The sequence below is a fragment of the Pongo abelii genome, chromosome 3, assembly GCF_028885655.2.
Source record: "Pongo abelii isolate AG06213 chromosome 3, NHGRI_mPonAbe1-v2.0_pri, whole genome shotgun sequence".
NCBI classification, from domain to species: Eukaryota; Metazoa; Chordata; class Mammalia; order Primates; family Hominidae; genus Pongo; species Pongo abelii.
In genome coordinates, this window is record NC_071988.2 from 1,837,786 (window position 1) to 1,860,722 (window position 22,937).

Below are 22,937 nucleotides of genomic sequence, written 5' to 3' on the forward strand. Positions count from 1 at the left end.
CCCAAGTTCATAGCCCTAGCAGGGTGGGAGGACAACATGGTGAGAGCAAGTCTGGGAAGGCTTCCTGGAGGAGGCGTGCCGTCTCTCCTGACTCCCCACCACCCTCTCTGCTGTCCTCCCTTCTGCTATCCTCCCTCTCGTCCTCCCCTCTGCTATCCTCCCTCTCGTCCTCCCCTCTGCTTTCCCCATCTCTGCTGTCCCCACTTCTGTCGTCCTCCCTCTGCTCTCCTCCCCCCATCCCCTCTGCTGTCCTCTCTGCTGTCCTCCCTCTGCTCTCCTCCCCTCTGCCGTCCTCCCTCTGCTCTCCTCCCCTCTGCTGTCCTCTGCCGTCCTCCCTCTGCTCTCCTCCCCTCTGCTGGCTCAAGAGTAGGGTTTCCCAACTATGGGCTGCATGAACTCTGGCTTCTAAAATACTCTGGCTACAAACTCACCTTTCAGGTCAGGGGGCGCTCCTGGCCCGTTTCCTGGGCAGGCAAGGGTTTAACTCAACCCCATTCAGGGAACTACATGTGGGCATGGGCCTGGTGGAAGCAGCACAGTGATCTCACAAGGGACTCTGCATCCCTAATGCCCCCACTTGCCCAGAAACCCCATGCTGGGCCCCAGAGGCAGGCCTGGCCATGGGACGCCTGGTGACAGTGGCAGGATGGGGAGGCCCACATGGGCCTGAAGGGCACAGGCTGAGGCCTGCAGGGCAGTGGGGGGACCAGGCCAACAGGCAGGCAGTTCCAGCATCCACACCAAGGCAGGCAGAGCACGGGGCTTGAAGCGCAGGCCGGGAGCGCCCCCTAGCGCTGGCTGGGCAGTGTCCCTTCTACGACCTAATGCCCCTCTCCCGTCAGCGCCCTGGTGGACCTCTGGTGGGCACAGTGGGACCCTGAATGGGTGCTGGGGACCAAGGGGCTGGGCCACCGGGAGAACAGTGGCCCATGAAGGTGCTGGTGGGCCAACCCCCTCCTTAGAGCGCTTCCTTAGCGACCCCAGGTGGCAGGGCACGGTCCTCGAAGCTGCCCCACCAGGGGCTCCCTGGCTGCCTCCCCCTGTCCCATAAGAAGGTGAGCCCATGAGAGACCCCAGCTGTCAGCACAACTGAACCTCCACCATCAGGGTGCCCTCTAGTGGTTGGGTGTGCTCTAGGCTGGCAGGGTCCCTGCCCTTGCTGCCTGCCGATGGCTTTCTGAGAGGGATGTGTCTCATGGGAGGCCCAGCTTCCAGGACACAACTGGTGGCTCCTGGGGTCACCAAGGGCGCCTGGTTTGTTCACAGCTCTTTGGGCTGCTGTCCCCATGAGTGAGCACCTCCCACCCCAGCTGTGGGTCCATCATTTCCTTTGATTAATTAGGGCCTAGGGGTCAAGGGAGGCCCCGAGGGAGGGCCCTCAGTGTGAACAAACCAGCAGCCAGGGCCACAGAGAAGCCCGTGAGGTGCCCACAGGGCCTGGTCCCATGTGGACAGAGCACCTAAGGGATGGCTTCTGTCCACTGAGAAGGGTCGGGAGCCAAGACGCCACACTGCCATCCTGGTGCTGGAACCATCCACGCACTCCTGCAGCCGGGCCACGCTGAGGCAGGTAGGCACCCAGAGGTCCAAGCTGGGGGCTGCCCTCCATGGCCCCAGGCCATCACACATCCCTCAGGGCGTCTGGGCCCTTCCTGTGGGCTGGACTGCAGGCTGAAGGCCCTGCCTCGTCCAGGACTCTCTAGGGCAGTACTCGGCGCTCTTTCCCCTCAGCTACCTGAGGAGTCTTTCAGAAGAGCTGGCCCTCCTGGGTGACACCTCGGCCAGGGTCCCAGCCCCTAACCCCAGAACTCCCAAGAAGTCACTGAGGTCCCCAGAGCAGGGAGAGCATGACCAGGTGGCAGGGCCACTGGCCTGGAGAACATCCCACACTGTTCCTTGAGCAGCTCACGCTGTCACAGGACCTGGGGACGTGGGTCTCCTGACCCTGCAGGCCCACCCTGCAGAGCAGGAAGCGTGAAGCCAAGGGCTGAACCCATGGAGGGCGGCCCAGCACTCTAACCCCCAGGGATGGTGAGGCTCCTTCTGGAACTGGCCTCACAGCCACACGCGCCCGAAGGCCAGCCCTTGCAGCCACGTGGACAGCTCTGCCGGCTTCCACTCGCTCCTGTGTGCCCAACGGTTCAGAAATATTATTACTCTGCACTGTTACAGGAACACAGATTTGATGTTTTAATAAAAATACGATTTCTACAAAAGGTGCTTAACACGGCCCAGGACGGGTTGTCTGGTGGAGTAAGCCCTAGGACCCCTGAAGGATGCACAAAGACAGAGCCGGCTCGCCAGCACACTCCTGCCAGCACTGGGACCCACTGCGAACAAAGACAGAGCCTGCTCCCCAGCACGCTCCTGCCAGCACCAGGACCCACTGCGAGCCACTGCGGGGTGTCCTTCATTTTAAAAAAAGTCTGGATTGTGACATTGCAAAAGGAGTCTGAAAGCCATATGCCCAATTCCTGAATCCCTACGTTAGAACTGAGAGTTTAGGCCAGGCATGGTGGCTCACGCCTTGTAATCCCAGCACTTTGGGAGGCTGAGGCGGGTGGCTCACCTGAGCTCAGGAGTTCAAGACCAGCCTGACCAACATGATGAAACCCCGTCTCTAATAAAAACTTGCCCGTAATCCCAGCACTTTGGGAGGCCAAGGTGAGCGGATCACGAGGTCAGGAGATCGAGACCATCCTGGCTAACACAGTGAAACACCGTCTCTAATAAAAATACAAAAAAAATTAGCCAGGTGTGGTGGTGGGCGCTTGTAGTCCTGGCTACTAGGCAGGCTGAGGCAGGAGAATGGCATGAACCCAGGAGGCGGAGCTTGCAGTGAGCCGAGATCATGCCATTGCACTCCAGCCTGGGCGACACAGCGACTCTGTCTCAAAAAAAAAAAAAAAAAAAAAAAAATTAGCTGGGCATGGTGGTGCATGCCTGTAATCCCAATTACTCAGGAGGCTGAGGCAGAAGAATCGCTTGAACCCGGGAGGTGGAGGTTGCAGTGAGCCGAGATCGCACCACTGCACTCCAGCCTGGGTGACAGAGCAAGACTCCGTATCAAAAAAAAAAAAAAAAAAAAAAAAAAAAGTAAGTGCTTAGCTGGAGTGAGGAGGAAATACTGAATTCCTAGGTCAGGAATTCGTTTCATTTTCACCAGGCGCAGATATCCCAGCTCCTGAAAAAGGCCAAGACCAAGGGTCTGGCCCTGGGCAGGTGTAAGAAAGGACTGTTTTAAGAAGCTTATTACACAAAGCTCTTATTTCTGGATCCACCACTGCTTACATTTGCACCCAGACACCACTTTTAGGTGCAAGAAGAAAGGTCAGGACATAGAGAAAAATGCACACAGAACGATGAGATGACAAGGGAGCAAGCCTGCATCAGAGCACGGCTGATGTCGCGGAAGCCACCAAAGGCACCCACCAGAGCCTTCCCCACCTGCCAAGCCCCTGCAGCACCCGGAGGGCAAGCCAGCTTTCTGAGGCCACGCGGAGTCCAGGGCAGAGGGGACAGTGGGACGGGCTGCCTATGGTAGTGGCTGTTCATGTCAACAGTGCTCAGCCAAGGCAGTGAGGACGAGGACGAGAGCCGGGGCAGCTGACTGGGCCCGGGATGCGGCTCACAGGAGAGGCGTCTGCACACACCTGGCAACTGCAAGGCTTGTTCTCAAGGGTAAGTACACTTGGACAAACGAACACCAGGCTACTTACACAGGGTGAGAGAATTCATAAATATTAGTTAAGGATCTAAAACAAACTTCTTTCTCAAATAACTGAAATCTGAAAGCCTCTGGAAGCCAACTGTCCCTGCACAAAGGTTTACAATTGAGAAGTGTCTCCTGTTCCTATTTTGTCAAGTTTCTTTAATGGCTGAACAGAAAGAAGCTTCAAGTAATGGAGAAGGCATCGTCTGAGCGCAGCTGCTTTCCTGGACGCCTGTGCCGTTCCTGTCTTCCAAATCCTATGCTTGGAGGCCCCCGGAGGGACATTTTTGCCAGGAACCAACCTGACCTTAAAAAGATGAGTGTAACACAGCCGGCTGGGCAGGACGGTGGAGGTGCCACAGGACACCACCCGCCCACGCCCTGGCCAGCCTGACCATGCTGCTGAGTGCCGAATGCAGGGAGGCCGCCCCACCCAGAGGGCACAGGGCAAACCCTAAGCACAGGGCTATTGCCCTTGAAGCCCCAGGGGATGCCCTGTGCGGGATCCTGGTGCCTCAGTGACCAGCCTGCTTGCTGAAGGAGCCCAGGGGCCTGAGCCTGCAACACCGTAAGGGGTGAGAAGGGCATGCTGCTGTGGCCCACTGGACTCAAACCTCACATTAGAAGCTACAAAGAACCCCAAATGCGCTTCAGAGCCCCACCAACCCCCGAGCCAGGCTCATCCCTGACACAGTGAATCCACTGCAGCCCCCGTGGCACGTAGCCCAAGCACCACCCAAGGGAGCCCCATGGCCAGGGCTGCGTTGGAGTCGCGTGGCTCTTGGGGCAGGCAGACCAGCGTGGGAAACTCTGTGCCAACTGACTGCTTAAAGAACTGGGGGAAATAGAAAGCCAAGAAAGAGCTCCGATATACAAGGGAAACCGCACGTGAGAACCAGCACTCCCAGCAGGGAGACGTCACTCTCCAGAGGCCACAGAGATGGCGGGCACCTCTGTCTTCACAGTGACCCACATCCAACTGAAAGTGTGCAGAAGACAGGTCTACTGACACTGAGATCTAGAAATCAAGGTCCACAGGCGAATGGAGGCATCTTCAGCCCTGAGGAGGCCAGGCTGTGTCTCCTGATGCCCCTGAGGGTGGGCACAGCAGCTAGCTCCGTGTGGGCGGAGTCCACGTGGTCCTCATTCTCTTCCCTGGGGACAGGGCAGCACAGTCAGACGCTGAGACGTGAGGCCACACACATGGGGGCCCGGCCCAGCTGCCTCTGGAGCCAGGAGGCCGTGGCAGCCACACCACGGTATGGATCCAGACACGATTCTGTGGAGGGGTTCCAGGATTCCAGACAGATGGAATCTCCGTGGAATGACGAAAATTAAAATTTACTTGATTATGGAAGTCTCTGATTTATTCCAGCCAAAATATTAGATGAGCCACTAAGAATCACCACAAAGCAATCGCCCTCACGGCCCTTGCCAGGGTGGCAGCACAGCAGGAGGACAGGTGCCCAGGCCAGTGGTTCTAGCTCTTCACCTCTGCGACCTCCTTCTCTGCCTTCTCTTTGGCCTTCTCCTTCTCCTCCACCTTCTCCTCTTTTTCCAGTGTTGCTACAATCTCAGCCACCTGGCTGGTGGAGATGTGAACATCTTCTTTGTCCACCAGCTCAATCACCTACACACATGGGAAAGGGAGAGGCTCAGGTGGCTGCGCCCTACAGCACGGTGAGGCAGAGGCGGGGCCAGTGCCGTCAGCCGCCCCAGCTGGGGTGGCAGCAGCATGCGCACAATCACTGCCTGCGGGCCCCAGGGTCCTCAGAGCACCAATTCCCCCAAGGGGTGCCACAGGCCCTGGGGAAGGGGCTCAGAGTGGGAGGACAAAGGAGTCAGGGGGCTGCCTTGACAGGTGGCAGACAGCACAATGGGGCTACCAGGGTCAAGTTCCTGCTCTGGCTGGGAACCTGGGCCATGGCTTCCCAGGGCAGAGTGAAGTGACATGCAGGGACCTTGTCCCCACTCTGCCACCCAGACTAGCAAGGAAGGGAAAGGCAGCTGTGCAGTAGATACCTGATCATTGCTTCCAAACTGAACTGCAAGAAACCAGCCAACACTTCTGCTAGACGTCTGGAAAATCACTAACCTGACGCATGCACCGGGAGCCACGAGGCAGCTTCCCCTCAGAGATGTCAATGATTAGGAAAATTGGTGTGCGCACTCAGGCTAGAGCCCTGCCTTCCCTCTAGAGACTGGATCCTGGGCCAGGGTCTCCAGGGCTACCCTGGAACCTGAGTGGCTGCACTTGGGAGCTCAGCCCAGCAGTCGCCTCTCAGCCTCGGGGGGGTGCCCAAGCTGCCCCCCGGCTCCCCTATGCAGTCGCCTCTCAGCCTCGGGGGACCCCGGCAGGTGAGCCGCCCCCCAGCTCCCTGTGCAGTCGCCTCTCAGCCTCGGGGGCCCCTGAGAAGTGTTTGCCGTCCCCCAACCCCGGCTCCCCAGTGCCACCAGCTGGGGGCGGGGTCCAGTGAGACGCGTGGCCACTAGGTGCGTTTGTTGTCTCAACCCTTGAGTTGTAACTTCAATAATTTCTCACTTCTGATGTTTCAAATGAGAGCAGCGGCTTAAAGGAGCAGTCGCAGTGACAGACCCAAGCCCCTGACAGGAGGAGTAGCTGCCCACGAGGGTGCCAGGCATGCAGTTCCCCTGCCCCGCCCCACCCCAGAGCAGGTGGCGGATGACCTGCGCAGTCCCCAGCGAGGCCCACCTTGACGAGGTCATTGATGTTGACCTTGCCGTCCTTGTTTTCATCCAGTGCTGCGGCCAGGCTGGTGAGCTTGCTTTCGGGAATGTGCTTGACTTGCTTCATGGCGTTGATGAGCTCAGCAACACTGATGATGTTCTCCCTGTGGGAGCACAGCCTGCATGTGGCCACGGGCAGGCATCCTGCTACACGGGGCCTCACCGCCCACACCTGTGGCTGCAAGTGGTCAGCACTGACACAGGCGGCTCCGCGTGAGCCAGGCAACCTCCAGCACGGACCCCCAAGGCATGATCCCATCCTGCATACACTGACTGCCAACAGCTCCCAGGGCCAGAGTGGACGCACACACACAAACACCACCGGGTCTAGGGTTTCCATGGGCATGGCTGCCCCTCAGTGGCCGCCCCTCTGGGGCCATGGCTGCTGGGCGGTTGTCCTCAGGCCTCTGGCCACTTGGCAATACTTTCGTGATCATGGGGGCTGTGGTGTCCTGGACAGATAAGGGCCTCCAAGAGCAGGGACGAGAGCATGAGCAGGGTGCCACAGGCAGCCCGCCTACAACACTGTGGGTGTGGGGGTGGAGATTTGGAGCCTGCAGGGCACCAGCTGTCACCCAACAGCTGTTTCATTCGCCCAGAAGGGACTCACAAAACAGCAGCTCCCTCAGCCCCTGCTGCAGGAATCTGGGACATATCGGGCACAGAGAAGGCCGACTGCCCGAGCTGGTGTCATTACTGAGCGTGGGTGGGGTCAGGAAGAGGGAGAGGCAAGAGAGAGCCTGGTGATGAGAGGAAACAGAAGCCAAGCGAGGCGGAAGTTGGAGCGGGAGGGAGAGGACTGTGGGAAGAGGAAGAGGGGCCAGGAAGGGACGAACTGCTCTCGGAGAGGCAGAGACTGACATGCCAGAGGGTTCCTGGCTGGGACTGCTGGTCAAAGGTGGAGAGGCAGCCAGGCAGAGGCTACGATGTGCCCTTTGGAGCCAGAAGGGCCCAGCTCAGATCCAGCAAAGGGACCAGCCTCCCTATGTGAGTCTCCCATCCCTCTCCCGCACCCGCCACCCCACTCACCCTGTGGGCATGCCGTTGGCCGGGGCCAGCTTGCCAGCCTGCTGGTCCATCTCCAGCTGCGAGATCAAGCCATCGATCTGCCCGATCATCTGCTGCACCCTTTTTGTCAATCTCTTGCTGGCTTTAGATTCTTCCACGTATTTTTCTTCACCAGTCTTTGAAAGTTCCTTCTTAATCTCCTGCAAGTCCTAATAAAATTATTTTGGTTGTAAAAAGTTTGTCTTAAAAGAAAAAGGGGGCCAGGTGTAGTGGCTCATGCCTGTAATCCCAGTACTTTGCGAGGCCAAGGCAGGCGGATCACCTGAGGTTAGGAGTTCGAGACCAGCCTGGCCAATGTGTTGAAACCCCGCCTCTACTGAAAATACAAAAATTAGCTGGGCATGATGGCGGGCACCTGTAATCCCAGTTACTTGGGAGGCTGAGGCAGGAGAATCGCTTGAACCCAGGAGGCAGAGGCTGCAGTGAGCCAAGACCATGCCAACGCACTCCAGCCTGGGCAACAGAGCGAGACTCTGTCTCAAAAAAAAAAAAAAAGAATCTGGTTGAGCACAGTGACTCATGCCTGTAATCCCAGAACTCTGGGAGGCCAAGGCAGGAGGATCACTTGAGGACAGGAGTTCGAAACCAGCCCAGGCAACATAGCAAGACTTTATCTCTACCAAAATTCAAACAAAAAATTAGCCAGGCATGGTGGTGCACACCTGTAGTGCCAGCTACCCAGGAGTCAGAGACAGGAGGATTGCTTGAGCCCAGGAAGTCGAGGCTGCAGTGAGCCAAGATCACACCACTGCACTCCAGCCTGAGTGACAGAGCGAGGCCCTATCTCAAAAAAAAAAAAAAAAAAGGTAATAAATTAACTTGTAAAGGTAATTAAACCCACTAATTAAAACCAGAGAGTTATAAAATTGTATTTCTATCATACAAATTTCTTATTTTTGTACACTGCCTTGCAAGCAAAAGACATAAAATCTACTCTGAATCTCAATTTCCTTCACATTTGTTAAAGAAAAAATAAGTGAACTAATTAATCAAGGAAATTAAGTGTCTTTGTTTTTTGAGATAGGGTCTTGCTCTGTCGCCCAGGCTGGAGTAAAGTGGCATGATCTCAGCTCACTGCAGCCTCCAACTCCCAGCCTCCCACTCCCAAGTAATCCTCCTGCCTCAGTCTCCGGAGTAGCTGGGAGTACAGGCACACACCATCATGCCTGGCTAATTTTTGCATTTTTTGCAGAAATAGGGTTTCACCATTTGCCCAGGCTGGTCTCAAACTCCTGAACTCAAGTGATCCTACTGCCTTGACCTCCCAAAGTGCTGGGATTACAGGCCTGAGCCGCCAGTGCCCAGCCTTAAGTGTCTTTTTAAATTCCAAGTTGTTTTTTTTCCCACGAGTAAACATCATGAGGAAGAATGGGGAAGGCGAGGGGAGGGGAGGGAAGGAACAGGCTGAGCTGGTGATAAGCACCTCACATCCAGTGGAGAACCCACATGGCATGAGGGCTGCCATAAATCTAGAAATGGCCAATTACTTTTGCCAGTTGAAAAATCAGTTATCATTCCCAACGAGCTATGAAAATAGTTTTTAAAAAATCGTATTAGGGGCCGGGCACAGTGGCTCATGTCTGTAATCCCAGCACTTTGGGATGCCGAGGCAGGTGGATCATGAGGTCAGGAGTTCGAGACCAGCCTGGTCAACATGGTGAAACCCTCTACTAAAAATACAAAAAATTAGCCAGGTGTAGTGGCATATGCCTGTAGTCCCAGCTACTCAGGAGGCTGAGGCAGAAGAATCACTTGAACCCAGGAGGCGGAAGTTGCAATGAGTCGAGATCACGCCACTGCACTCCAGCCTGGGTGACACAGCTAGACTTCGTCTCAAAAAGAGAAAAAAAAAAAAAAAAGAAGAAAAAGAAAAAAAATCGTTATTAGGAAGTAATATTTACAAAAAAAGGGAAAAAATCACCATGGAAGAAAAGAAAAAAGCCACTTTTACGTAATCATGTATAATATCTCATCAAGTGACCAAACTCTTCATGAGACACCTTCCCATGTTTAGAAACTAAAAGATGTGGCCAGGCACAGTGGCCACACCTGTAATCCCAGCACTTTGAGAGGGCGAGGCAGGTGGGTCACCTGGGGCCAGGAGTTCGAGATGAGCCTGGTCAACATGGTGAAACCCCGTCTCTACTAAAAATACAAAAAATTGAGCTGGGCATGGTGGCACATGTTTATAGTCTCATCCACTCGGGAGGCTGAGGCACAAGAATTGCTTGAACCCAGGAGATGGAGGTCGCAGTGAGCTGAAATTGTGCCACTACACTCCAGCCTGGGCAACAGAACAAGACCTTCTCTCAAAAAAAAAAAAAAAAAAAAGGTGCACACACACCTGTGGCCAGAATGGCACACAGCCACATTACAGAGGATTGGTCCAGCCAGAATGGCTGTGGAAAGGTTACTGAATATGGTTTATTTATAATTTGCTTTCCTCTCCAAATACTCTTTGGCCAGCTTATCAAGTATCTGACGGAAGTATTATGTAATACTTTTGGGGCCAGTACAGCGATTTTACTCTTCTTGCAGTCTCAGAGTCCAGGGAGCAAATCCCACCCACCTCGCTGTAGTCCTGCACGTCCTCCTTCAGCAGCTCCAGCTCCTCCTTCTCCTTGGTGAGTGACTTCTTCTGCTCCTGCAGCTTAGAGCAGGCATCGCTGAGGATGTCGATTTCCTCCTTCGTGATCTCTTCCTCCTGGGATAAAAATGGGCAAACAACAAAGCCTGAGCCAAGGGAAAGAACTGGCCTGTTCCCAAGTGACCAGCTGCTCTGTTCATATTATATGGGCAGCCCAGGGCAAGAGTCTTACTGGACACTCATTGGTAACAAGAGACCAGCAGGGTTCAGGTTCACTGCTACGCTGGCTGCACGCATGCGGTCACTGTCTGCCCTCATATGCCAAACTGCATTTGTTTAAAGCGTGTCATCTATGAATTAACACATGTACTGTGAAACCTTCACTACAGTCAAAGAGTCACCTCCAAATGCATCTTTGTGCCCCCACTGGGTCCCGCCGCCGACCCCCAGGCAACCTCAGGTCCACCTCCGGCCACTGCAGACTCGGGTACACTTTCTAGCATCTTAGATAGACGGATCATCCAGCGCGCACTCTTTTTTTGTCTGACTTCTCTCACTCACTTATTTTGAGATTTGCCCCTGTGGTCATGTGTTTCTTGTCTTGTGTTTTGAGACAGGGTCTCACTCTGTTGCCCAGGCTGGAGTGCAGTGGTGCAATCATGGCTTGCTGCAGGCTTGATCTCCCAAGCTCAAGCAATCTCCTGCCTTAGCCTCCCCAGGAGCTGGGACTACAGGCACACACTGACATATCTGGCCAACTTTTTATTTTTTGTAAAGACGGCATCTCACTATGTTACCCAGGCTGGTCTCAAACTCCTGGACTCAGACGATCCTCCCACCTCAGCTTCCCACAGTGCTGATATCACAGGTGTGGGCCCCGCGCCCAGCCCCTCTGTTTGGTTTTTCTTTCCCTCAGCAACATTTTACACTACTCCGTGGACAGCGCTTGCATATCTTTTTCCAAATTTATCCCTAAGTAGTTCATTTTGGGGGGTGCCATACGGTTCAAACCTTCCCTGACTACTCATTACCATAGTGAAGTACAGTTGATTGTTCACACCATTTGTGAATAAAGAGTTTTCCCTTTTCCTTTCTCATCTATATGGTTTTGTTTTCTGTATTCAACTGCCCTGACTGAAACCCCCAGGCTGATGCTGAGCTCAGAGTGAGGACAGACAACCTCATCAGCGTCTCACCACTGAGGGTGACGGCAGCTGGAGGTGTTTCTGCAGATGCTTTTGATTGGGCTGAGAAAGCTGCCTGCGTGTGCAGGACATCTGCGTATCAGGAACGGATACTGGGTTCTGGCACAGGCTCTTTCTGCAGCTACCGAGATAAACATTCCCAGCTTTTCTAATTTAGTCTGTTAATATGGAAATTACATTTTAGAAACTTTGGCCAGGCGCAGTGGCTCAAGCCTGTAAACCCAGCACTTTGGGAGGCCAAGGTGGGAGGATCACTTGAGGTCAGGAGTTCGAGACCAGCCTGGCCAACATGGTGAAACCCCATCTCTACTAAAAATACAAAAATTAGCCGGGTGTGGTGGTGGGTGCCTGTAATCCCAGCTACTCAGGAGGCTGAGGCAGGAGAATCACTTGAGCCTGGGAGGTCAAGTCTTCAGTGAGCCAAGGTCACGTCTGCACTGCAGACTGGGCAACAGAGTGAGATCCCACCTCAAAAGAAAAAAAAATTCAAGCCAATCTGCACTTTTTGGACAAATCCCATGTGATCATGATTCTTTTTACAGAATAGTTCTATTTAATTTGCTAAAAAGTTAAATTTTTTTTTTTTTGAGACAGAGTCTCACTCTGTCACCCACTGCAAGCTCCGCCTCCCGGGTTCACGCCATTCTCCTGTCTCAGCCTCCTGAGTAGCTGGGACTACAGGCGCATGCCACCATGTCTGGCTAATTTTTTGTATTTTTAGTAGAAACGGGGTTTCACCATGTTAGCCAGGATGGTCTCGATCTCCTGACCCTGTGATCCGCCCACCTCGGCCTCCCAAAATGCTGGGATTACAGGCGTGAGCCACTGCGCCTGGCCAAATTTTTTTTTTATGGCTGGGCGTGGTGGCTCATACCTGTAATCCTAGCACTTTGGGAGGCTGATGCGGGAAGATCGCTTGAGGTCAGGGGTTTGAGACCAGCCTGGCCAACGTAGTGAAACCCCCTCTCTACTAAAAATACAAAAATTAGCTGGGTCTGGTGGTGCACGCCTGTACTCCCAGCTAGTTGGGAGGCTGAGGCAGAAGAGTTGCTTGACCCTGGGAGGCTGGGACTGCAGTGAACCGAGACGGCGAGTTTGAGATGGAGGCACCAGGAGGCATCCCATGTAAGCAGCACAGGCGCCTGGAGGCTGCACCTCACAGGCTCGCATGGGGAGTCTGAAGATGCCCCAAGCCCAGATCACCCCACAGGAGGTGACAGCAGGTTGGGCCTGTGGAGGAGGCTCCACCTTGAGGGGCCACATTGGCTTCCACACCCCTTCACTGTCTGGGTAAGCTGACAAAGGGCCCTGAAACCTGCCGACTGGCATCTCTACCTGCCACACTGTGGGCCAGGGTGCTAAGTTCACAGCAGCCTCAGCTGCTGTGCACCCACGCACAGTGTGGAGCCCGGCCGGACTCACTCTCTTCCTAACCACCAAGCCTCCTAGGGGCCCAGTGGCCTCGTCCTCAACCCCTTGCACCATCTCCTCTCACTGAGGGCTATAGGTGCCCCGGCTAACCTGTCCCCATCCCTGCCCCACAACTGTCCACAAAGCCAGGCCATGCCCTCCTCAGCCTCCAGGGCCCCAGAACCTGCCTCATTACCTTCAAGCCCTCCAGCACGGGGGCAGTGTCCTTCAAGGTCTCTGACTGCAGGACTGTGTCAGGCATTTCTGGCTGTGGCTCGGTTCCTGGCCTTTGGGGAGCAGCTACCACACGTTCGGGCTCAACATCCTTCTGAAAGGCAAGGCAACACCGGCCCGGCGCCCGCCATCACACAGAAGCCGTCTTCTCGCTCCCCGAAGCTCAGAACATACGGCAAAGGCCACACTGGGAGCAGGCCTGCAGGTGACAGCGGGCGGCACACCTGCCACAGAAGGTCCCTAGGGAGGCTCCATGCAGCTGCCAGGTCACCTGGGGCCCTATCCGGAACAGGCTAGAGCACCTCATCCATCTCTGGTCTCCCCAAGACTCCACCAAGCTGCCCTGTCACTTGCAGAGCAGGAGGCTGAGCCTGTGGGTGGGCAGCACGCATGTGACCCAAGAGGACCACAGGTCCCCGCTGAAGAGGAGCCCAGAGGCTGGGGGAGCCTGAGGCTCCTCTGCCAGCGCCCCTCACAGCAAGTCCCTGAGGAGAGGGTGGGCACTGCCATATGCTAAGCTTGCCCCTCTGAGACGGCTAAGGTATATCTCCCATGAGCACCACTGTGGCCATTGGGGAGTCCCCATGTCAGAGTTGCAGCCCTCACACCCAGGCACCCTGCCTCCCTGACCACCCCAGGAGGAAATAAAAATGAAGGACAGAGCTGCAGGGCAAGCACACGGGAGGCCAAGACTGGGCTTGCGGGGGTTTCTAGGGAGGCTGGGTCAGGACAGCCCCATGCCCCATGGAGCAGGGCCACCGCTTACCGCCGCCTCTGAGCGCTTCTGCAGCTCCTTCTCACGGTGTTCCTGCTGGATGGCCGCCTCCTCCTGCAGCGTGGCCTCCAGCTTGGCCTTGTTGTCCACCTGCTCGCCCTCCACCTCGGCCGCTTTTACCTGCGCTTCCTTTGCCTTCAGAAGAGGGTACATCTGTGGGTGAGCCCAGAAGCCGCCAGAGGCCCCTGCTGCCCCTCACCTCTGTCCTGTGTCCCTTGCCCCTGTCACCACCTGGGCTTCACACACACAGGACAGAAGGCACTGCCGAGGTGCTGCCCGCAATTGCTGGGAGGCCCCTGGACCGCCCTCTGCGCTCGCCCGATGACTCCTGACGTGTGGGAAGGAGCACAGGCGCTGCTGGCACAGCTCCAAGGGCCGCGGCCCAGATCCACAGCAGCCAACACGTGGCCGGGTCGGGACCACTGGCAACTGTGCCACATGGGGGATGGCAGGCAAGGGGCTGGTGAGGAGGGATGGAAGGAAGGGGACAGGTGGCTGGGTGGGGGCACTAGCGAGGGGGCGGGAGGGAGGCTGGGTGGATGGCGGGCTCCTCGACCATGGTTGAGGAATGAGTGCACTTGCACACCTCCCCCCACCCCAGAAAAGCGGGGCCACCTATGAAGAGATGAGGTAAAAGGGGTCTCCGACAGCACGTACCACAATCTCTGGGAGGGTCTGCAGTGTGGACTTGAGCTGGTCAGCTGGAGAGAGGGTGTCCGGGAGGTACATGGCCCGGGACAGGATGAGCAGCGATGTGGGGATCTCCTGATGCAAGTGCAGGTCCAGCCACTGCAACCGAGGCCAGATTCAGCAGATGGGCAGCCCCCACCCTGCTGGCACCACAGCAGGTCCACCCATCTCATCACCAGAATAGCTCTCAGAGAAGATGGTGTCTCAATTCTACAAGGTGTGTCTGTTGCTGTGCTGCGTTACCTGATGACGGCCTTAGTAAACAAAACACCAGAGAGGCTCAGGGGTCAGCAACCCCCACAGCGAGGACCCCAAGGGCCTCAGAACAGGGCACCAATTCTTCACTTAAAAACACCCCAGGGGCCGGGCGCAGTGGCTCACGCCTGTAATCCCAGCACTTTGGGAGGCCGAGGTGGGCGGATCACCTGAGGTCAGAAGTTCGAGACCAGCCTGGCCAACATGGCGAATCTCATCTCTACTAAAAATACAAAAAATTAGCCAGGCATAGTGGTGTGCACCTGCAGTCCCAGCTACTTGGGTGGCTGAGGCACAAGAATTGCTTGAACCAGGGAGGTGGAGGTTGTTTCGAGCCGAAATCGCACTACTGCACTCCAGCCTGTGTGACAGAGCAAGACTCTGTCTCAAACAAAGAAACAAGACCAGCCCAGGTCAACATATAACGGGCCCACAGAGGCAGTGTCACTGAGGCCGGTCAGCACTCGGGTCCTTGCAGGCTCTGCACAGGCCAGGTTCCAGGGCTGGCTGCTTGAGTGACACCAAGACAATCTCCAAATGGGCAAGAAAGACCGTGACAATGTTTAGAGACAAACTGAACACGGGGCAAAACATGAGAACAAACCCTAAGAAAAGAAAGGCAACGCTGAGAGGTGGGTAGAGAAGGAAAAGTGTGAACACATGACACTCGGGCCCCCAATGCGCCACACTCCCCTGGGGGCCGAGGGGCCTGGGCAGGGACAGCACCTGCCCCCCTGCTCAGACACCCCTGTGTGTATGGCCCATGTCCCCACGGAGCTCCAGAAGGCTGGGCAGAGTGCTAGGGAGTCAGCACCCATGTCAGACACAGAGAAGGCTCTGCTGGGGAATCCGATGGAAGACACAGCTGTAGAAGGCAGGGGGTGCCACAGGATCACACCATAAATACTGTCTGTGTCGAGAGGGGAAGTGTGTACACACACCTTCATCTACACTTGCAGGTTGTGTGAAAAACCCGGCAGGAGGATGACTGCCAACAAGGGCATGCCAGTGCCAGGGCACCGGGAGGAAACCGGCTGGAGCCCTGCACCCCTTAACCTTTCCATGTAAGAGTGAGTGACCGGGGCTGTCACTCTCCGACCTACAAGCCACTCAATTTGATGGCACTGGGAACCAGGCACCAGCTCAGGGCGTGGCCGAGAGAAGGGGCAGCTCCAAAGTCAGACCGTGCCATGCCACCCAAACCTTCCATGGCCCCAGCTCAGAAAGAGTCAAAATGTGAACACGTCCGACATCTCAGAGGTGAACTCCAGTCCTCATCTGACTACAGATAACCAAAATAGTAAGTTATTAAGGTCTTTAAAATCAACTAAAAGCAAACAAGAAAAATCAAAGCAATATTCAAAAGGCAATGAAAGGTGAGAATGCAGAGGTGTGAATGTGGTAAGAGCAGAAGGGCGAGAAACAGCCCAAACACCCTAGCCGTCCCCAGAGAGGTCACAGTGTCACCTCGCCAGGCCGGCCCAGAGTTTGAGAAGAGCCTCCAAGTGGCCTTTCGAGGCTGATGCTTCCCTTGAGCCCATGCTGGCCTGGCACAAGGCGAATATTCACGCACCTGCTTCAGCTGACCCCTCAGGCGGTCTTCCGTGACGCCCAGGGCCCGCATGCCTCGTGCCCGACATGCTGCCTGCAGCTCCTTGACGCTCAGGCTGTCCACCCCTTCCTCAGCAATCAGCTAGAAAACAAAGCAGTGAATTATCATCCGGGACAGTTGCTGGTGGGTCACAGTGTCTATGTGAACACCCTCCAGAGTAAGTGGCTAACAGATTTTACCAAGCAAGAATCAAACCACTGCCACCAAAGCCCAGTTCTAGGTTTGAAGTGACTGGAAGCCTGTGACGGAGGGTCAGGATCTTGGGAAGTGCAGAACGGCCACGACCAACCCCCGAGACAAAGAAGTCCACCTCCAACCCTCTGTCCTGATGGCAGAAAAAGCCCCACCCTGGCCACTCCTGCCACCTGCTGTTTCTCCTGATCCCCCAGTCCACCATCTGCCAAAGTGTGCCCAGGATGGAAAAGGAGGAGGGACGGAAGGCGAGGGAACCAGACGCTCCGAAGATACATCTTGACCTCATACCCAAAGGGCCCCTCTCTTCTGCTCAGCCCAAGGTCACTCTGACCCCAGCTGGAAAAGCAAACAGGAGTCCCAGAGATAGAGGACACCAAGGCATACAGGGAGCAACCGGTGAAGAGAGACATGGAGAAGTAATGACAGCTACTGCTAGGCAGACGCCGGCAACAGGGCTCCCACACCAGGACTCTGCAGCAGGGCCCACCATCTCAGAGTTCACTCCACATCACAACCACCCTGTGGGGTAGGCAGTACCACCACCTCCACTTCTAAAACCAAACTTGACGTAACTGTGGACACACATCCAGTTTTAACAAGTAACAAAGCTCCCATGCGTAAGATCCCTCCCCTAGCGTTATGTCTCACCAGCTGCACTGCAATTAGCACACGCCACCCACCCAGTCACGACAGAGGCCACCTTCCCCAGCTCCCGGTGCTGCCCGTTCAGAGACGCGCTCGTCTCCATGTCTGCAGCTGTCACCTGGAGTGCTCTCTGAACAGGATCATGCAGGACGTCACCTCTGGGGTTCCCTGAGGACCCACTGGGGGTGCTATGGGTGTGCCGGGTTAGGCCTCTCACTGCCACGCAGCATTCTGCAGCATGCGTGCCCTCTTTAGCCGAACGCTTCACCCACTGAGCTGGGCTCCGCCAGCTGATCAGGAATGAAGCTGCTTTCTGTCTGCTTCTTCTCCCTGTCCTCCTGGGGGCTGGCTGGCCTCCGTTTGATTTCGCTCTGGTGGTCTGGAGTCTCTGTGCAGCATTTTCAGTGTTGCTCTGGGGATCACGACACATGATCCATGGACGCAGCTCACTGTAGTGCAGTGGAGTCGGCACTCCACCCACGAAGGCAAGTGCTGAAGCTTCCCCTCCATCTGTTCTGAGTCTCAGCCGTTGCCTCCACCCGCATCGTCACCTCCACCCACACTGCAGAGCACATCCCTCAGCCCCACTCACCGCAGAAGGCGGGGGGAGAGTGCAGCCCTCCATGCCAACCCTCGCTCTGGTTGCTGGGAACTCTTCCTGCTGTGACGAGGTACTTTCTCTTACTGTTTCCCTTCTGGTTGAGGAGCTTCCCTCAGCCCTTCCTTTAGGGGAGGTCTGCTGGTGACAGTCTTAGCTTCCTTCCCTCTGACACTGCCTTGGCTCCCCATCATTGCTATATTTTTGCTGGTTATAGATCCTGGGTTGACAGTTCTTTTAACACTTGAAAAATAATGCTCCACTTCCTCTGGTCTCCACAGTTCCTGATGAGAAATCCATTGTCATTCAAATTCTCCCCTAATGGTAAAGATGCTGTTCTTGGCCAGGAACAGCGGCTCATGCCTGTAATCCCAACATTTTGGGAGGCCAAGGTGGGAGAATCACTTGAGCCCAGGAGTTCCAGAACAGCTTGGGCAGCATAATAGTAAGACCTCATCTCTACAAGAAAAATAAAAACTAGCCGGTGTGGTGGCACACGCCTGTGGTCCTAGCTACTCGGGGGGCTGAGGTGGGAGGATGGCGTGGGTCCGGGAGGTCAAGGCTACAGTGAGTTGAGATTGTGCCACTAGACTGCACTCCAGCCTGGGCAACAGAACAAGACACCATCTCCCCCAAAACCCAAAAAAAGACCTGGCATTCATAAATGAAACACCACCACCACCAACACACACACACACACACACACACACAAACACACACACACTATGCCTTTCTCTCACTGCCTTAAAAACCCTTTGTCTTCAGGGCTCATTAGTTTGATTCTGACGTGACTTGCTGTGAATTTATTTGGATTTATCCTACTCAGGGTTCACTCAGCTTCTGAAGTTTGCAGATTTACATCTTTAACTGAGCCTGGGAAGTTTTCAGCCAGCCATTATTTCTTGAGGTACTTTTTCAGCCCTGCTCTATCCTTTCTCTCCTGGAACGTCAGGGGGCTCTGTTCAATGTTTTCTACTATTTTCTCTCTGTTGTTCAAATGGGTAATTTCTATCATTTTATCTTAAAGTTTACTGGTTCTGTCTTTTATCTTATCCATTCTGCTGCTGAGCCCACCCAGGTTTTGACTTTGGATATTGTATTTTTCAGTTGTAATTTTTCATTTGGTTCTTCTTTTTCAATTTTTTTTGAGACAGAGTCTCTCCGTTGCCCAGGCTGGAGTGCAGTGACACAATCACGACTCACTGCAAGCTCAATCTCCCAAGCTCAAGCAATCCTCCTGCCTCAGCCTCCTGAGTAGCTGGAGCTACAGGCACAAGTCATCAAGCCCAGCTAATTTTTATATTTTTTTGTAGAGGTGGGGGTCTCACTATGTTGCCCAGGAAGGTCTCAAACTACCGGGCTCAAGCAGTCCTCCCACCTTGGCCTCCCAGAGTGCTGGGATTATAGATGTGAGCCGCTGTGCCTGGCCTTAATATCTTCTCCTAATATCTTTTAATATTATTAATATTTCATAACATATTTCTTCTCTTTCTTTGCCAAGATCTGTTTTTCATGTGTTCCACTCTGTTGTGGCTTTTGTAGCTCTGCGCTGGTGTCTGTTTGAGGCCCAGGTGCAGGGTCTCTAACTGTCATCTCAGGGTTGGTACCAGGCGTTGCTTTTTCTCATTCACTGATACCTTCCTGCTTCTTGAATCTAGATCTGACTTCCAGTGTGTCGCAGCTGACCTCCTCTGGTGCATGGTGGCATGGGCGGTGGGTATTCTAATTTGCACAGAGTTTGCAATTGATGATCTGGCATCTACCAATCCCAAGACCAAGCTAACAAGGCCAAAGCTGTTTCCACCTCCCTATGGTCCAGCTTTCATGGGCCAACCACAAACCCTAACGTCTGTGTTTCCCTTCCTGCCCTGTCAGACATGTCTCCACCTGCTGCACACAAGGAAGGCAGGCATCGTCCCCCCAGCTTACTGCTCACCATGGGTGTGGAGGCTTTGTGGGGCTGAGTGACAGGGGAGCTGTGGGTAACACATTTCTCTCAATGGCACTGACCTCTCCATGTTGTCACTCACTCACATCCATAAGCTAAATCCCAGGCATATTTTAGAAGTGGTGGGAGCACTGCCTCGTAAGAAGTGCAGGCTCCCCATCCAGCCTCCACAGACATCTGCGGGACAGCGGTGCTGCTTGCTGCCACTGGGAGCGGGTGGGTGGGAGTTCTGGCTCTCACAGGTGTCTCTCGCAGCAGGAGGGCAGAAGCATCTCAATGCTGTCTCCCACTGGCTCCCACTGGCACATGGTAGACGTGGCCTTGTTCCTGCTGGGCAGTGGTCAAAGTCCCAACTCTCCGCTGGGCCCCCAAGGCCACCCCAGCGGTGGGGGAGTGTGGTGGATACACTGTCAGATGAGAGGAAAGCTCAAGCCCCCCACCTGCTCTCCACCGACACCACAGGGGCTGGCCCCCTCAGCCTTCTCTGACACAATCACCACCAGGGCTGGGGTGCCTGCTGTGTCCCGGAGACGGTGGGATACAGGCTCCCCACACGGCCTTGCCTTGATTTGTGGAAATGACTGGCCCTCAACCTGCTCACCAGAGATGTGGGCAGGCTCTTCCTGGAAGAGTTCAACACTGCCCTGAACCTCTTTATCTTCCACAGACAACGCCTGCATTCAGGAAAAACTAAACACTACGAACAAAATCAGAAGGGAAAGCAAAAGAAAAAGGCCTACGGACCACCCAGTTATTAGAGTAATCAATGTGAACTAGGGTTAGTGCATTCAAAAAGACAAATGACGAGACGAGCAGTTTTACCTGAGAACTGAAATCTTAAATTCAGAGCTCCTAGTATGAATAAAAGAGTAACCAGCTGGGCACAGTGGCTCACGCCTGTAATCCCAGCGCTTTGGGAGGCCGAGGCGGGCAGATCACTTGAGGTCCAGAGTTCGAGGTCAGCCTGGTCAATGTGGTGAAGCCCTGTCTCTACTAAAAAATACAAAAAATAGCTGGGTGTGGTGGCGGGCACCTGTAATCCCAGCTACTCCGGAGGCTGAGGCAGGAGAATCGCTTGAACCCAGGAGGCGGAGGTTGCAGCGAGTCGAGATCTCGCCACTGCACTCCAACCTGGGCAACAAGATTGAAACTCCGTCTCTAAAAAAAAAAGAGTAATCAGACCTAGAAGGAGAGCAGCGCCCTGAAAGCACAAAAGGGTGTGAAACACACAGGCAAGCACGTGCGATGGACAGAACAGGGCAAAAGGGTAAATGGACCCTCGATGAGGCCCCCGATGGGAGGAGAGAGGCACAGAGGCACTGTCATCAATAAGCAGGATGAACACAAAGACAGATACACCTAAGCAAGTTATTATAAATCTGACGAAATCCAAACAGAGAGATCATCCGAGAAGCTGCCAGAGAAAAGACATCCATCTTCAAAGGATCTGCAATCTGCAAGTGGCAAGACTCCTAGTGAGCTTATTTTCAATCGTTCAGCATCTTCCAGAGTTTCTACAATGATGACATGCTGCCTTTGTCATCAGGAAAAAAAAGGTAAAACACCATAGCTGTGGCGCGGAGAATGGCCCGGCTCACCTTGTCGTCTGCCTTTATGGAGCGCAGCCGCATGGTAAGCTGGAAGCGCAGGAAGTTGTTGGTGCCGATGGACTGTAGCTCCAGCAGCTTGCACAGGGCCACCAGCTGCGGCCGTGTCAGGTTGTCCAGGGTCAGCTCATCCTCAAATAATTTGGAAAAACGCATGATTTCCTCATTGCTGGGCCTCTCCCCTGTCTCCCGGATCTGCGGAAGTGGTCACAAGGGTCATCCCCGGGATACGCGCCCACCCAGCTCCCTCCCACGACCAACCACATTCCCAAAGGGTGCTGCCTCTCATCCTCAGGGACTCAAACCACTGACTTCTTCTTCTTTTTTTTTTTTTTTTGTTTGAGACAGGGTCTCGCTCTGTCACCCAGGCTGGAATGCAGTGGTGTAATCTCGGTTCACTGCAACCTCCACCTCCTGGGTTCAAGGGATTCTCCTGCCTTAGCCTCCCGAGTAGCTGGGATTACAGGCTGCGCCACCACACCCAGCTAATTTTTGTATTTTAGTAGAGATGGGGTTTCACCATGTTGGCCAGGCTGGTCTCAAATACCCAATCTCAAGTCATCTGCCCAGCTCGGCCTCAAACCATTGACTTCTGACTTCAGTGCTGGGCTAGCCTGAGCAGAGGTGGCGTCTGGCCTGTGGACCTCTCCTGCCTGAGCCAGCAAAGCTGAGGCTGCTGTCTGCTGGGGGACAGGTCTGGGCCCACAGGCTGCTGCATGCAGGTCCTGTGATCCTCTCTCTGCCACAGAAGTGGCCGGGATCCTGCTGCTCTGGGGCAGGAAGAGGCGCACCTGTGTGCACCTACATCTCCCAGGGATGACTGCCTGAGCCTTGGGTGAGGGGTGGCCATCTAGCTCTTTAGGGAGAGCTAGAGTCCCTTAGCGCAGATCACTCAGGGCCCTTTGGGTGACCCTCTGCAGTTCCTCCCACCTGAGGGACAAGCCACCAGCTCAGTCTCTGCCAAGAGCTGGGCTAGGAGGGTACCTAGCAGAGGGGACAGATGAGGGAGGACGAGCCTGACTTGGTGCCCAACTCAAATCGTAACATGCAGGATGCCATCTCTGAGACACTGTTTCAGGTGTGCTCCTGGGGGCCACCCTACACAGCACACCCCAATGCAGGTGACTGCAAGCACATCCTTCTTGGCAGCTGGGTGGCCCAGGAAAGGTTGGGACGGGCTCCTCCTCCTGCTCTGCAAGGCGCAACATCCTGGGTGAGGCTCCCAAAGCATGGCTCCCCCTAGAACATCTTGCTGGAACCACCACTCACTCCTTGGGGGGCTCAGCAGCCCCATGGCTGTGTCGCCTCCTCCCAAGAGACTTCTCCGTGGTTAGGCCTCGGCCTGGCAGTCTTTTCTGTCAAAGGCCAGACAGCAAGTATTTCTGGCTTTGCAGCCATGGAAACCACTCGCCTCTGTGCTGCAGCGGGAAAACCCCACAGACAACGCACACACATGGCTGGAGTTTCTAGTCCCTGGTTTAAGCTCTTCCTGCACTTTAGACACATCCTTCTCACTCCAAAGTGGCAGAAGTCCCTCAAGCCAACGACACTGGACTCGTCAACCCCATCTAGTCCTCAGGGATCTCGTCCATGGCACCTGCTCTCTCCCCCATCCTCACCTCACTGGCCACATGACCGCAGGAAACCT

At 54.9% G+C, this 22,937-nt stretch overlaps 1 protein-coding gene across 3 annotated transcripts in view; it reads right to left on the minus strand.

The window, feature by feature from the left end:
• Positions 1-3,720: 3,720 nt before the first annotated feature.
• Positions 3,721-22,937, minus strand: part of LETM1 (leucine zipper and EF-hand containing transmembrane protein 1) — a 43,103-nt gene continuing 23,886 nt past the window's right edge. For 2 of the 3 annotated variants that reach the window (XM_002814507.5, XM_063723275.1), the window contains 9 exons: positions 21,281-21,484; positions 16,258-16,377; positions 14,397-14,528; positions 13,731-13,874; positions 12,927-13,058; positions 10,098-10,232; positions 7,490-7,677; positions 6,426-6,564; positions 3,721-5,342 (listed from right to left, as the gene is read on the minus strand). In XM_002814507.5, the coding sequence (XP_002814553.1) occupies positions 5,193-5,342; positions 6,426-6,564; positions 7,490-7,677; positions 10,098-10,232; positions 12,927-13,058; positions 13,731-13,874; positions 14,397-14,528; positions 16,258-16,377; positions 21,281-21,484 (1,344 nt within the window). In that variant the 3' untranslated portion in view covers positions 3,721-5,192. The remainder of the gene's footprint in view (positions 5,343-6,425; positions 6,565-7,489; positions 7,678-10,097; positions 10,233-12,926; positions 13,059-13,730; positions 13,875-14,396; positions 14,529-16,257; positions 16,378-21,280; positions 21,485-22,937) is intronic. The other variant, XM_009239732.3, reaches the window with a different exon arrangement.